The sequence below is a fragment of the Anoplophora glabripennis genome, unplaced genomic scaffold, assembly GCF_000390285.2.
Source record: "Anoplophora glabripennis isolate ALB-LARVAE unplaced genomic scaffold, Agla_2.0 scaffold96, whole genome shotgun sequence".
Taxonomy (NCBI): Eukaryota; Metazoa; Arthropoda; class Insecta; order Coleoptera; family Cerambycidae; genus Anoplophora; species Anoplophora glabripennis.
In genome coordinates this window covers 300,999-313,563 of record NW_019417365.1, presented here as the reverse complement: position 1 = coordinate 313,563, position 12,565 = coordinate 300,999, and the positions used below count along the sequence as shown (strand labels likewise).

The window sequence follows — 12,565 nt, the reverse complement described above, 5'->3', positions numbered from 1 at the left end:
TGTTGATAGTGTATACTTTATTATAATCATGGGAATGAAATCACGATTATTTGACTCACAAAATAAGCAAAGTGTCATGACACCGACATTGCCATTCACTATTTTTATGGTTGTTGGATACAGGACAATGCTATGTCTTTGCCTCTAATTTAACTTAATTACCACCGATTCTCCAGGACACAGAGACACCTCCTTAAAAGAAATAGTATCACTTACTGAATCAGCTCTGGGTCCAACCAGGATGTCTCCGCTGTATAATAGCATGGACAAATCAGCAGATTGTTTAGAGTGTCCTAGATTACAAACAACTACATATGCTTTTCTCCTAGGGTACCATCTCTGAACAACCAAAAAGTCTCCTACGTATTTAACTTCAGTGTTTGGTTTATTCACTCCCTCTTTATAGACGGAATTCATATAAATGGAGGGTGATTTGTTCCTCTCTTCAATCATTTTTGAAACTGGTTCCACCTGTTCATAATTGGGCGGAACTAGTTTACTATGTATCCAGTTTAACATGGGCGGTGTATAGCCTTGCCATGGCATCATGTTTAGTTGATGCAAGTGTTTGATGTCTTGCTTCTCACCATCAGGATCAAGAATTTCATGTAACCCTATTTCATCTCCATAAAATATAGATGGAGTACCCGGTAACATAAGCTGAAGTAGTGTGGCTCCTAATGTAGTGTTATAATGTTGTAAAATATTTATCAATCTCCTTGAATTGGCATTGCCTAGTGACCAGTGAATCCATGGCATACTTGGTTTTGAGAACAATGTACCATTTTGTAGGGAACCGATATACTGAGTGACTGCATTGGCACCATTAGATAAATCCAGTTTAATATCAACTAAATCCACATTGTTTAGGACAATGTTTATAATTGATTTAGGGGATTCATTTATAACAGTCTCATTCACTATTATGATTCTATCTGGACCTAGAATTTTTTTCCATATACGTAACGACGAAGCAAAGTTTGGATCATCCACTAGGTTCTCGAGGCCTTTTAGGTAAAATCCATCTACCCCATAAGAAATCCAGTGAAGTATGGCTCCTTCAATTATATCTTTAGGAGGCTCTATATTAGTTTCATTTTTTACAATAGAAGTTTTTCTGTGGGGTAGTCTTTTTACCAAAGGATGCACGGGTAGATCTAATATCAACGAAATGTTTTTAGATTTTAACCTCTCCACTAGACGTCTGAAATCGTCAAATGTTCCTAAACTTGGGTCAATCCTAACTAAGTCAGTAATATTCTCAAAATCACGTGGGTAGTCTGGGGTTGGAAATATAGGATTTAACCTTACCCCTTTTACTCCAAGCTTGACAAAGTATTTAGCCTTCTGGGAAATGCCTTTCAAATTACCCACCATATCTTGATCAGCATAAAAGCTAGCTGGAAATATTTCATAAAAAACGTTACCTTGATACCACTGGATTTGAGGATTGCAGGCTTTAGGTAAAGTGGAAATCATAGCAACGACCAAAGCGACCATTGCCACGAGTCCAGACATAAAGATCCAGAGGGCTATTTTACGAATTAGTGGCCAGTTCCATGACATGAAGAAGTAGTTGTCTGGTGGATTACGAAAAGTTAATTGGAGAGGCTGAACTTTCCCATTTGTTTCCTGAAAAGTTTATTCCATTCTTTAGTAGGGACATAGATATTGTTTGACTGTGTGGAAATAAATATATTGTGAGAACAATAACTTGTCTGCAAACCATTTCATTTAAAGTCAGACTTAAATTTAAATAAACGTTTACATTATTGAATAGATCTTTATAAAATGCTGTTTATTGTACCTGCACTTCCGTGTCTTCATCTTTGACTATATGATGATAAATATTTCTATGATTCAGTAACTGGGCACATGCAGGCGCGGCCAGGGCAGAGGAACTAGATGAAGAAGATTCTGCTTTATCGTCATCTAAAATTGTAATACGAAAGAAATACGTTAAATAACATGAATTTTTCAGTAAAAGTGCTTACAGAAATTGTTTGTTATAGTTTTCAACTTAGCAAAAACTTGAAGTTTTCGATTAATGAATGAATAAATAGTCCGGGCAAGACGGTTATGTGAAAAAATAAGGACAACCAATTCCTATAAGCACTGTTGTAACAATGTTATTATACAATTATTGTTATTTAGTGCTAAAACATCATATCATCAGTCTACGATTTACAAAATCAAATCTTTCCCCCGAAATATATTGATTAAAGTTATATTGGTATGATAATTATTACACTGCAACACATAAATTGTAATAAATTTCCAAGCTTCAATAACTTGACCAAGAAATTGGAGAGAATATAATAACCCTTCTGGACTGTTTTGTTTATTTTTAGAAACTTTTAATATGTTTTCGAAAGTACCTACCTACTAACTTTATAGTTAGAGTCTAAAATTTCAACATTTAAAGAAAATATTACATATACAGCTGTGGCCAAGAAAAAGTTTCCAACATAAATTGTGTACGATCCTTTTATTCATTTTGTACTTTAAACATCTGTTTCGTCTACAGCTGAATAAGGGTTAATCCACACTATAATGTCGATCACGGTTCGTTCTCGGTCCAATCTCGGTCTGGTAAAATATTAAGTAGGAAACAATGTGTGCATTCATTTCATACTATCCGTAACAGTCAAGTTCCGGTCGAATCGGTATAATGTGAACATGATTATAGTAAAATCATATTCGATGCAAAGTAATAAATCATTGCCTGTCAAGGGATCCAGTACAGTACGGTTTTAAGGGGTTTAGAAATTGAATAATTTCTTAATGCATTATGAAGGGATGAAGGGATCAGTTCACGTCTGGCAACCCTGTTCCTTCAAAAATTCCTTTATTCTCATAAACTACTTTTATTTTGAATATTTTAAATGTAATTTATTATAAATCCAATAAACTCCACATATGTACTACATTTTACCTCTGTACTGTTGTTTACTTGTTTTTTGGAGACGGTCTCTGATTTACGACCAAGCTCGCCAGATTAATAACCGACCACTTCGTACACTCGAAGCACCTGGGCTACTACAGCTACTACCAGAACACAATGCGTATGATACGGTAGTTCAGATTTTACATTCAATTGCATTTTAAATATGAAAAGATTCATTTTACGCGTCTAAAAAATGATGACACGTTTTTCCTTTGATAAAAGACTGACAATTTTTTGCTCTACTTTGCATCGAATATGATCCTACTATAGACTTTACCAGACCGCGATCGGTCCGAGAACGAACCGTGATCGACATTATGTAGTGTGGATTAACCCTAAGTTTCTAATTGCAGCACATTTGCAGTTAGATAAGTTTGGCATATGTTATAAAGCCAGCGTCACACATGTTATTTTAACGATGTTCATTCGTTTATTGCTGACAGTGCAATCTAATGTTTTCAGATGGCGGATGGCGATGAATGCCAGCATTGCCAGCAGAATTCTTAAAAAATATTAGTAATTTATGTAAAATATTTTCACGCAAAATTTTATTTTATTGTACTTGTGTATATAAAGTTATTTAAATATGTCATGGGGTATTTTCTATAAATACATCAGCGGCATGTTCATCAGATTATTTTAAATCAAAATGTCTTATAAAGGAACTGACTTAAATAGTATTAGTCCAGGAGAATTACACATTGACATGGCTGTTGCTTGACGTAACATGGATATTAGTAAAAATCGGTCGAAAATAATATATACAATAAAAATATAAGGTTGCGCCAAGAAAAAAAGTTGTGCTATTTGCAGAAAAAAATAAAAACTGAAAAAATACTCAAAAATGACGTGTTTTTTCTAACATTTTCCAACATAACTTCTTAAATATGCAGTTTACAGAAAAAACTATTACTGGTGAAATTGTTTGTTATGAAATTTGCTATAAGATAGAATTGTTTTGATACCTGCACATATCATATTTTTGTTGCTAAATAGCCAAAACAACGTAAGAAAGTGATGAAAATCGAGGTAATTTGGAAGTGTCAATCTGACAGGCAAGAAATTGTCCAATTCTACTATAAATGTAGATTATAAAACGAAATTCCAAAACCTGATCCAAATCGGTTTGATAGTATTGGTATAAGACAATTTGTTACTAAATTTCAGCGCGAAATGTCGTTATTTTTTTTACGTGAGTGCTGGGGTTAAAGTTAGACATTTTAATCTGCCCTAATTTTTTTTACACTTACTTGGACCCCTTAACAATCATATAGAATCGTTAGAATATCAATTTTCTTTTTTTGAATAATTTTTGGAGCGAATTTAAAAGTTAGAAAAATTTTGATTTTATAAACAATAACTTTCGTGAAGCGGTTTTGCGGGTTGGAAAATATACCAAAGTAGTAAAAAACAGTTCTCGGAAAGACGCTTAACTTGAAAAAAAGAACGTTCAAATCGGTCCTAAAAGTTCCGAGATATCGAGTGTCAAAGTCAACAAGCGTTAGCTGCAAAACTATGCATAATGTAACAACAACAAAATATAAATTTGGTAGGTTTTTTAAGAACTTTTCGTATGTGCTTTTATAAATATTATCACACGTGTGCCTTTTTTATGAAAATTCAATGAATATCGCCAAGCCGACCATTTGAGCCGCAAAACCGGGGGGAGGGGATGAATGATAGAAATTGAAATTGCGCGTTCAAAACGAGCGTGCCCTCTTCGGCGTTCAATATCTCGGCTTCTACGGCTCCGATTTTGATGATTTTTTTAAAATCAATATATCATAATGAGAGGAATTCAATTATCAAGATTTCATTAAAATATTATAAAGCCCTATCAGCCTATTACGACTACTTAAAATTTCACACATTTCATTGTTGCTGTATATTCATGTAAATAATAATATCGATAGTAGATAATACATAGTCCATTGTTAATAGTTATTAGTTTTAATAATTCGTAATAATGTTTAAAAGCTTGACATTTTTATTTAATATGTAATGTATTTATTTGATATTTATAAAACGTATATCATTGCATTATTAAAGTATTCCGTTTTTTTACAGCATAGTTGCTGTTTTCGCTCTCAAAATTTTCTTCTACAAGCTGTCATACGGTGACCGCTCAATAGAATATTTCGGAGACTACTTCGATTTGAATTTTGAAAATTTGGGACCTGGTGGTTTTGGAAGTTTTATTTAAAAAGAGTTTAAATAAAATAATGCCATTGTTGTAGTACTTCCGGTTATACCGGTAGTCGCCACCTATTTGCTTATTATAAATGGAACATCCTATATATTTTTGCATATTTGGATTCTACGCGTAATTTTAGGGGAATTTTATAAAGCTTCCCTATATTCATCTCTAATGGTCTAATGGTCTTCGACCTATTTCAATTTCATATTTATTGTCGCATTTGATTGACCGAACCGCCAAAACTTGGTTTTTCTAAATTATACACCCCGTATATTTAATCAAAATCTGTTGTAAAAATTTACTCTATATCTATCTATATTACATCTCCATATACCTATCTTTTAATTTTTCTGTTTTGACGGTTTTTGTGATAAATAAAATGATCCATTTTCTTGCGAGGATGGCTATGAAATTGCTAGCAAATTTAAAAAATCAAATTAACCAACCATAACCAACCATAAGTCATCATTTGCTGTTAATGTGACAGTGGTACCTACTTACAATTAGTTAAACACTGATTTGAAAATAATGGAAAACGGTACTTATTCAAATGCTGATATTATAACTGAAAACAGCAATGATGTTGTAAAAAAGTGAAAAACTTTAATAATACGATGATAATGAAAATATAATAAACACGTTTTATAAACATAAATAAATAATTATTTGTATCTATATCTTTTTCTATATTCTATGCATACAATAAATAAATTACATATTAAATAAAAATTTCAAGATTTTATTTAAACATTATTACCAATTATTAAAACTAATACCTTTTAACAGTGGATTATGTTCCTATATCCTACCATCGATATTACTATTTACATGAATATACAGTATAACAAATGTGAGAAATTTTAAGTAGTCGTAATAGACAGAAAAGGGCTTTATAATAATCTTGATAATTGAATTCCTCTCATTTTGCTTTATCGATTAAAAAAAAATCATCAAAATCGGAGCCATAGAAGCCGAGATATTGAACGCCGAAGCGCGCGCGCTTTTTTTTAGAACGCGCGATTTCAATTTCTATAATTCATCCCCTCCCCTCGGTTTTGCGGCACAAATGGTCGGCTTGACAATATTCATTGAATTTTCATAAAAAAGCACACGTGCGATCATATTTATAAAAACACATACGGAAAGTTCTTGAAAAAACCTACCAAATTCAATTTTTATTGTTGTTACATTATACATAGTTTTGCAGCAAGCGCTTGTTGACTTTGACACTCTATATCTCGGAACTTATAGGACCGATTTGAACGTTCTTTTTTTCAAGTTAAGCGTCTTTCCGAGAACTGTTTTTTAGTACTTTGGTATATTTTCCAACCCGCAAAACCGCTTCACGAAAGTATTTGTTTATAAAGTCAAAATTTTTCTAACTTTTAAATTCGCTCCAAAAATTATTCAAAAAAAGAAAATTGACATTCCAACGATTCTATATGATTGTTACGGAGTCTAAGTATGTGTAAAAAAATCAGCGCCAATTAAAATGCCTAACTTTAACCCCAGCACTCACGTAAAAAAATAACATTTCGCGCTGAAATTTAGTAACAAATTGTCTCATACCAATACTATCAGACTGATTTGGATCGGGTTTTGGAATTTCGTTTTATAATCGTTTAAAGTACTTACATCTACATTTATAGTAGAATTGGAAAATTTCTTGCCTGTCCGTTTGACGCTTCCAAATTACCTCGATTTTCATCACTTGCTTACGTAGTTTTGACTATTTAGCAACAAAAATATGATACGCGCAGGTATCAAAATAATTCTATCTTGTAGCAAATTTCATAACAAACAATTTCATCAGTAATAGTTTTTTCTGTAAACTGCATATTTAAGAAGTTATGTTGGAAAATGTTAGAAAAAACACGTCATTTTTGAGTATTTTTGCAGTTTTTTTTTTGTTCTGTAAATAGCACAACTTTTTTTTTTGGCGCAACCTTATATTTTCATTGTATATATTATTTTCGACAGATTTTTACTAATATCTAAGTTACGTCAAGCAACAGCCATATCTCGAAGGTTTTGAGGTTAATTCTCTTGGACTATATTATATTTGTTAATTTTGGGCTATTAGTTTCAGTAAATAATTAATGATAAAAATTTTCTGAATGCATACAAATATGTCAGTTAATGGATTTTTTTGTAAATTTGTGAGGAGCATTCAACTCCTAATTGTATTTAAAAAATGATATCTTCCATTTTATTTGAAAAACTAATCATTTTGAGCTATTATTTAAAATATTAAAAAAGCTTACTACACAGTTGGATACATTTTGAAATATGTTTAAAACTATTCGATTTACACAAAATTTATAGATTTTTTTTGTCAAATTCCATTTTAAATACAGCGTAACCCAAGGCAAATAATCACTGGTGCAACATTTTAATTTTGTGGGAGCTTTTCCCCACGTTATTCTTCAAGTAATAACATTTACTTAAAACTGCATTTGAAACAAAAAATTAATGTTAAAAAATGTTTCTTGTGAAATGAATAGTTTTGGTGTTATTTTCAATTTAATTAACTGATATGGAAAGTTAATCTTAAACTTAAAAAGATACTATTTTCTTTAAATACAATTACAAATAAAATTTTCTGAAAAAAAATAGAAATTCTCCGTCGTTGGTTGATATCTGTACACCAATTCATAGAACCTTTGTCTTTAATTAGTTCTATCAGTATATATATTTTTTAAATTTCCTACATTTTATATCTCGGAAACCGACGAGACCTAATACGATTCAACGAGCACGCCTCTAAAGTTGCTATGGACTTGAAACATCCTGTATATGTAATTTATACAGGGTATCTATAAATTATGTTGTCATACTTCAAGGGTAGCTTTATTGGATGAAAAACTAGTAGAATTTTGCTTCCTTGAAAAGTTATCAACATTATTTGAAATTTTTTATCTTTTTTGCGCTGCTCCGGTACTATTAAAGATATTTCAATCTAACTCGGTATAGGATAGTTTTTAGGGTACTCAATGTGGATTTAAGTTTATTTTTTTAACTAAAACATATAGGGTTTCATTAACAGTTTTTCGTTTTATTTTTTTGTAATATTTGGTATTCTAATGCAATTTTTCGCCAAATTGGTAGCTAGATTAATCCCTTTTTACAGTTTATGTACATGAACTAACTATTGAGAAATAAATACATATTTGCCAATATGGCCCTGCGTCAATGTGGTTACGCAGTACTACATTCATAGGATTATATGTCATTAGAGATTGACTTTGTCAGTGTAGAAAATTGAAATTCAATTTTCTCAGGAACTGTACATTTTACCGACATGCAACAATGGTCTGTTTGTCACCTTTTCAGATATTAACAGAAAATGACAATGTGACAAAAAAACTTGCAAGATATTGTTTTACTTTTGTGTGAAATCATTATTTAACTGGAAATTAAAAAATATATATACCTAAAACTAAAACTAATATGGCGGACAACTGTGACGTTCTAAATCATGCCTCAATTGCGCCGTCTATTAATAGGAAGTTAAAATAAAACCTCATGCCACTATATTTCTCCTTTTATTTACTAATAGGGTTCCAGAGATAAATAAGAAGTTTTCTGTAATAATAATGTCCGTCCATAACCCAGTAATGGCCTATGAAATTGCTTACACGATTCACATTAACTTTTTTTTATGGAAATACCCCATTATAACTTTTTATAGTGGTGTTTTGAAAACCAATTCTATTTCTTTATAAATCGCTAACAACAAAAATGTGTTAGAAAATAAAGAACGTTTAAGAGGTTTTTAGCGACCACTGTGTTAGATCAAAGCTTAAATACCAAGTAGCATTGAAATAATTTAAAAAGTAGGTAACGAAATTATCATACAAAATTTAATAAAATATTTTGGCTTTTAACTTTTAAGGAAGCAAAATTTCACTAAAGTAACTTGATCCAAATTGGTAGCTATCCTTGAAGTATGACAGTAGAGTTTTTGGACATCCTGTATTTTCGAAATTAAAAAAAATCATTGAAATACGTTCATATAGTATTTCGGAATAAAAATTGCAGTTATTATTTAATTTAAGCCATCAAAATTTTACCTTGAACATGTTGCAATTTTGTAGCGAGCTCGTGCCCAATCCCCAAATTCAGTTGTGTCGGTTCTGGCAGAGGATTTATCAGATCATTCGTTGGGGGCGAGGGCGTAATCAAGGGACAAATTGATGCGACTTCATCCGCCAAAAACGAATTTGTCGGGGAACCGGGCAAATTCGTGTTGTCTACTCGTAAGAAACCCTCCATTGGAAATTGTGTAATTCTATCTATATTTTGGCAATATTTACATCCTTGGATCTAAAAATAAACGGACAAACATATCTAATTACAATTATCGAGTCGAATAAGTAACACTATACTAGTAATACTTACAGTGAAACGAGAACTATTCAAATGGGCCTTAATTTGTTTTAATAAGTTTTAATAAGCAACTTATTTAACGCATGGTCGGTGTCAGCTGTTTTAGTCAAGAAGCGAAGGCTATAGAGCGTCGCCGTCGGGACGTCGATCGTGGGTATTGATAGGGCGCCAAATTCAAATAACCGCTTCACGGAATCGATAAAGAAGCACATGATTGAGCGTAATAGTACTTCGTCAATCAAGGTATTAACCAGTTGTATAAATTCGTCCCATGATTATTTACAATATGGTTAATTTCCATCTTTCTTTTTCAAAATTCTTTATTCTTCATGTCATATTTATATATTTTTAAATATGCTAGGAAAGTTAAGTTTAATAAACTAAATAATTATAAAAATATGTTTTCGATTGAAGTGTTGACTGTATTATTTTCATTTCGCTTATAATTGTCGCTATAATATGAAAACAATAATATTTTTTGATAATTTCATGCATTGGGACATTTTAAGGAAAAGTGCTCTTTATGTCCTAAATGGTTTAAATTTCAATACTTACACCGTGTATTAAAGTTTTTAAAAAGTATCACACGTACGCAAATATCTCAAAAGATGTTGCGAACGGATTATATGAAATTTGGGCTGTCAAGTAAAAGTAAAATTCATTGAATGTAGAATTATCTCAGTCAGTGACGAACGAAGATAACAGTATTTTCTATCTATCTAACTATCTCAGAGATACATACATCTCTAAGAACTCCAAAATTTCAACGTCAATGAGTACATATTTAGAGATTTGATCAGTACATTTGATTCGTATTATATTTCAAAAACAAATAGGTTATCATTTTCTTAGTAAAACGTGATTTTCGAGACATTATTTTATTTCCTTAAATTTATATTTATCGCATAGTGGAATCGAAAAAAAAAATATAGAACTGTTTATTTCACAAAAAAATCTATCAGAATTTTGTTGCAACTGAAATTTTCAATAAACCAGGATCATTAGAAGTCTGGAAATTTACCTTTTGTTATCGTCTAGAAAATTCAAAATTTTTACACTATTGATTTTTTATATTACTAGTTGGTGAAGTGAATAGTGTAAGATATCTTGTCTCTATTTTTAACATTACGCTATTTTGCTCTAACATCGCTTTTCCCCCATAATATTCTTTTTTTCTGTAAAGACGCCACCCGCTTTCCTATCGTTAACAGGAAAATATAAAGATGGTAGCTATACCAAATTTGTACGTTAAATTAAAGGTTTCATATACCAGGGTAGTTCAATACGTAATCTACATCCAACTATACGAGGTGTATATAGTCCTTCTGAAGTCAGTTGAACATGTCCAGCAATAAAATTTAATGAGTTTCATAGGCGTCCCTAAAAAAGTTTTCGCTAAAGGTAAAAAATTATAATAATTTGTATATAATGTGTAGAAAATTTCTATTATATGTTTATTTGGCCAACAACATATTTTAATTATTTATGTCCTCAAATAATTTTATTATATTGATGGTAAATTTCGTTTTGTTCTGTTTCAAAAGGTCTCAAAAATGTCATATTGTAATAATATTAGTAAACAAAATATCCCTCTTATTTCTCCCTTTCGCAATTGTAATATTAAAGATTAATAGAAGGTGCCTATAATATAAATTAAAATTACCTGAATCACGCCAAATTCCGTATTGCTGCACTGCACTGCTGGCCAATTTGACAACCACTTGTCTACAACTGAGGTTTATTGCCCACCCGCCCAGTGCAGCTGTGTTATACGCCGTTTGCCCCTGCGCGCATTCTGCAACTGGGTGTATACATTTCTACCACCTCCACGTTTAATTCGACCAGACTTGTATATGGGCATGGCAAAATAAATATGACATCAAGTTTTTCAAATATTTCAGTACCGAGTTGCTGCATCAGCGACCGAACCTGGTACATACTGCCAACCTCTTGGTTCTTCAATTGAGATCGGAAAGACTATACAAGTGCCGGTAGCTAAGTTAAGGAAATGTGGACAAAAAGGCGTTTTTCCCTTATTTGAAAGCCTAAAGGCTCGAGACTTCGCTCTTGGGAGGTCGTCTATGGTTGGGGTGTTGTCAGCTTTTGCAGAATTTCGCTGGAGCTCAGGAAAATGTAGACTTAGCAATATAGCAATCAGAAATACCATAGTAGATTTTACAGTATTATTTTCACTGAAACATTCACCTTGAATTTAATATTCACTACAAATTTTCACTTTTTATTTCTTTCTTTTGATGTTTCCTATTTGTTGCTAAAAATTAGATATGTAAGCGCGGAAATTCTCCTTATATACTATCAGAAATCTAACTTTCTGGAACAGATCATTGTAGGGTATTTGAGATTCTGAAACACCTCATTTCCCAGTCTATAACAATCGAGAACTTTATAGAAAATTTATTATTCCCATCGAAATCAGATAATGAATTAAAATTCAGCTGATTCTCACTCATATTCACTTTTATTTGTTTAAATGTTTACAAACCACGTGACCGCTGAGTTTAGGCAACCGACATTGCAGAGCTGGAATCTTGGAGTCGCCAATATTAATAATTCGTTTACAATGAACAATGACAAACCGTTACAACTACGCTCGAGATAATGCAATGTTTTACTGGTTGAATAAAATCTCGTGTAAAATTACACCAATCACAGCCGATGAAACAGAATGTTGTGTTTTAATGTAATCTTGTTTTAATAATTTTTAATTTTACTGAAATTTAATTGCCAACGCGAAGGAAATAAAATTACTGTTCCAAACAAAATTATTGGTCACATGGCTTGTAAGCATTTATGAAAGCTTTTATGTTATTTTTTATTAATTCAAATAGGTGATAAGATTCCCTTAGACTAACTAATCTGTGTCAAATATCTTTGGATTGTTATTTTATACAAAAACTTTGACATTTTGTATCCTAAAAACTAAATATAAGTTTAGAAGAACTTTTTTTTAATAATCTAAAGAATTTCCAATTTAAATCTCAGAAAATACGTAAGGATCGCGTTGCATAGTT

General features: G+C 31.6%; 1 protein-coding gene across 1 annotated transcript; it reads right to left on the bottom strand.

The window, feature by feature from the left end:
- LOC108904636 (4F2 cell-surface antigen heavy chain-like) lies at positions 1–9,668 on the bottom strand. Its single transcript, XM_018707270.1, has 4 exons — positions 9,546–9,668; positions 9,218–9,470; positions 1,808–1,932; positions 1–1,632 (listed from the first exon to the last, which is right to left on the bottom strand). The coding sequence occupies exons 2-4, from the start codon at positions 9,417–9,419 to the stop codon at positions 145–147; spliced, it is 1,815 nt and encodes a 604-aa protein (XP_018562786.1). The 5' UTR covers positions 9,420–9,470; positions 9,546–9,668; the 3' UTR covers positions 1–144.
- Between the last annotated feature and the right edge of the window lie 2,897 nt (positions 9,669–12,565).

Coding starts and splice junctions, on each gene's coding strand:
- LOC108904636 (XM_018707270.1), bottom strand. CDS start 9,419: ATGGAGGGTTTCTTACGAGTAGACAACACGAATTTGCCCGGTTCCCCG. Junction 1,933..9,217: donor AAAATTGCAACATGTTCAAG/GTAAAATTTTGA, acceptor TTACAATTTTAG/ATGACGATAAAGCAGAATCT. Junction 1,633..1,807: donor ATGAAGACACGGAAGTGCAG/GTACAATAAACA, acceptor TAAACTTTTCAG/GAAACAAATGGGAAAGTTCA.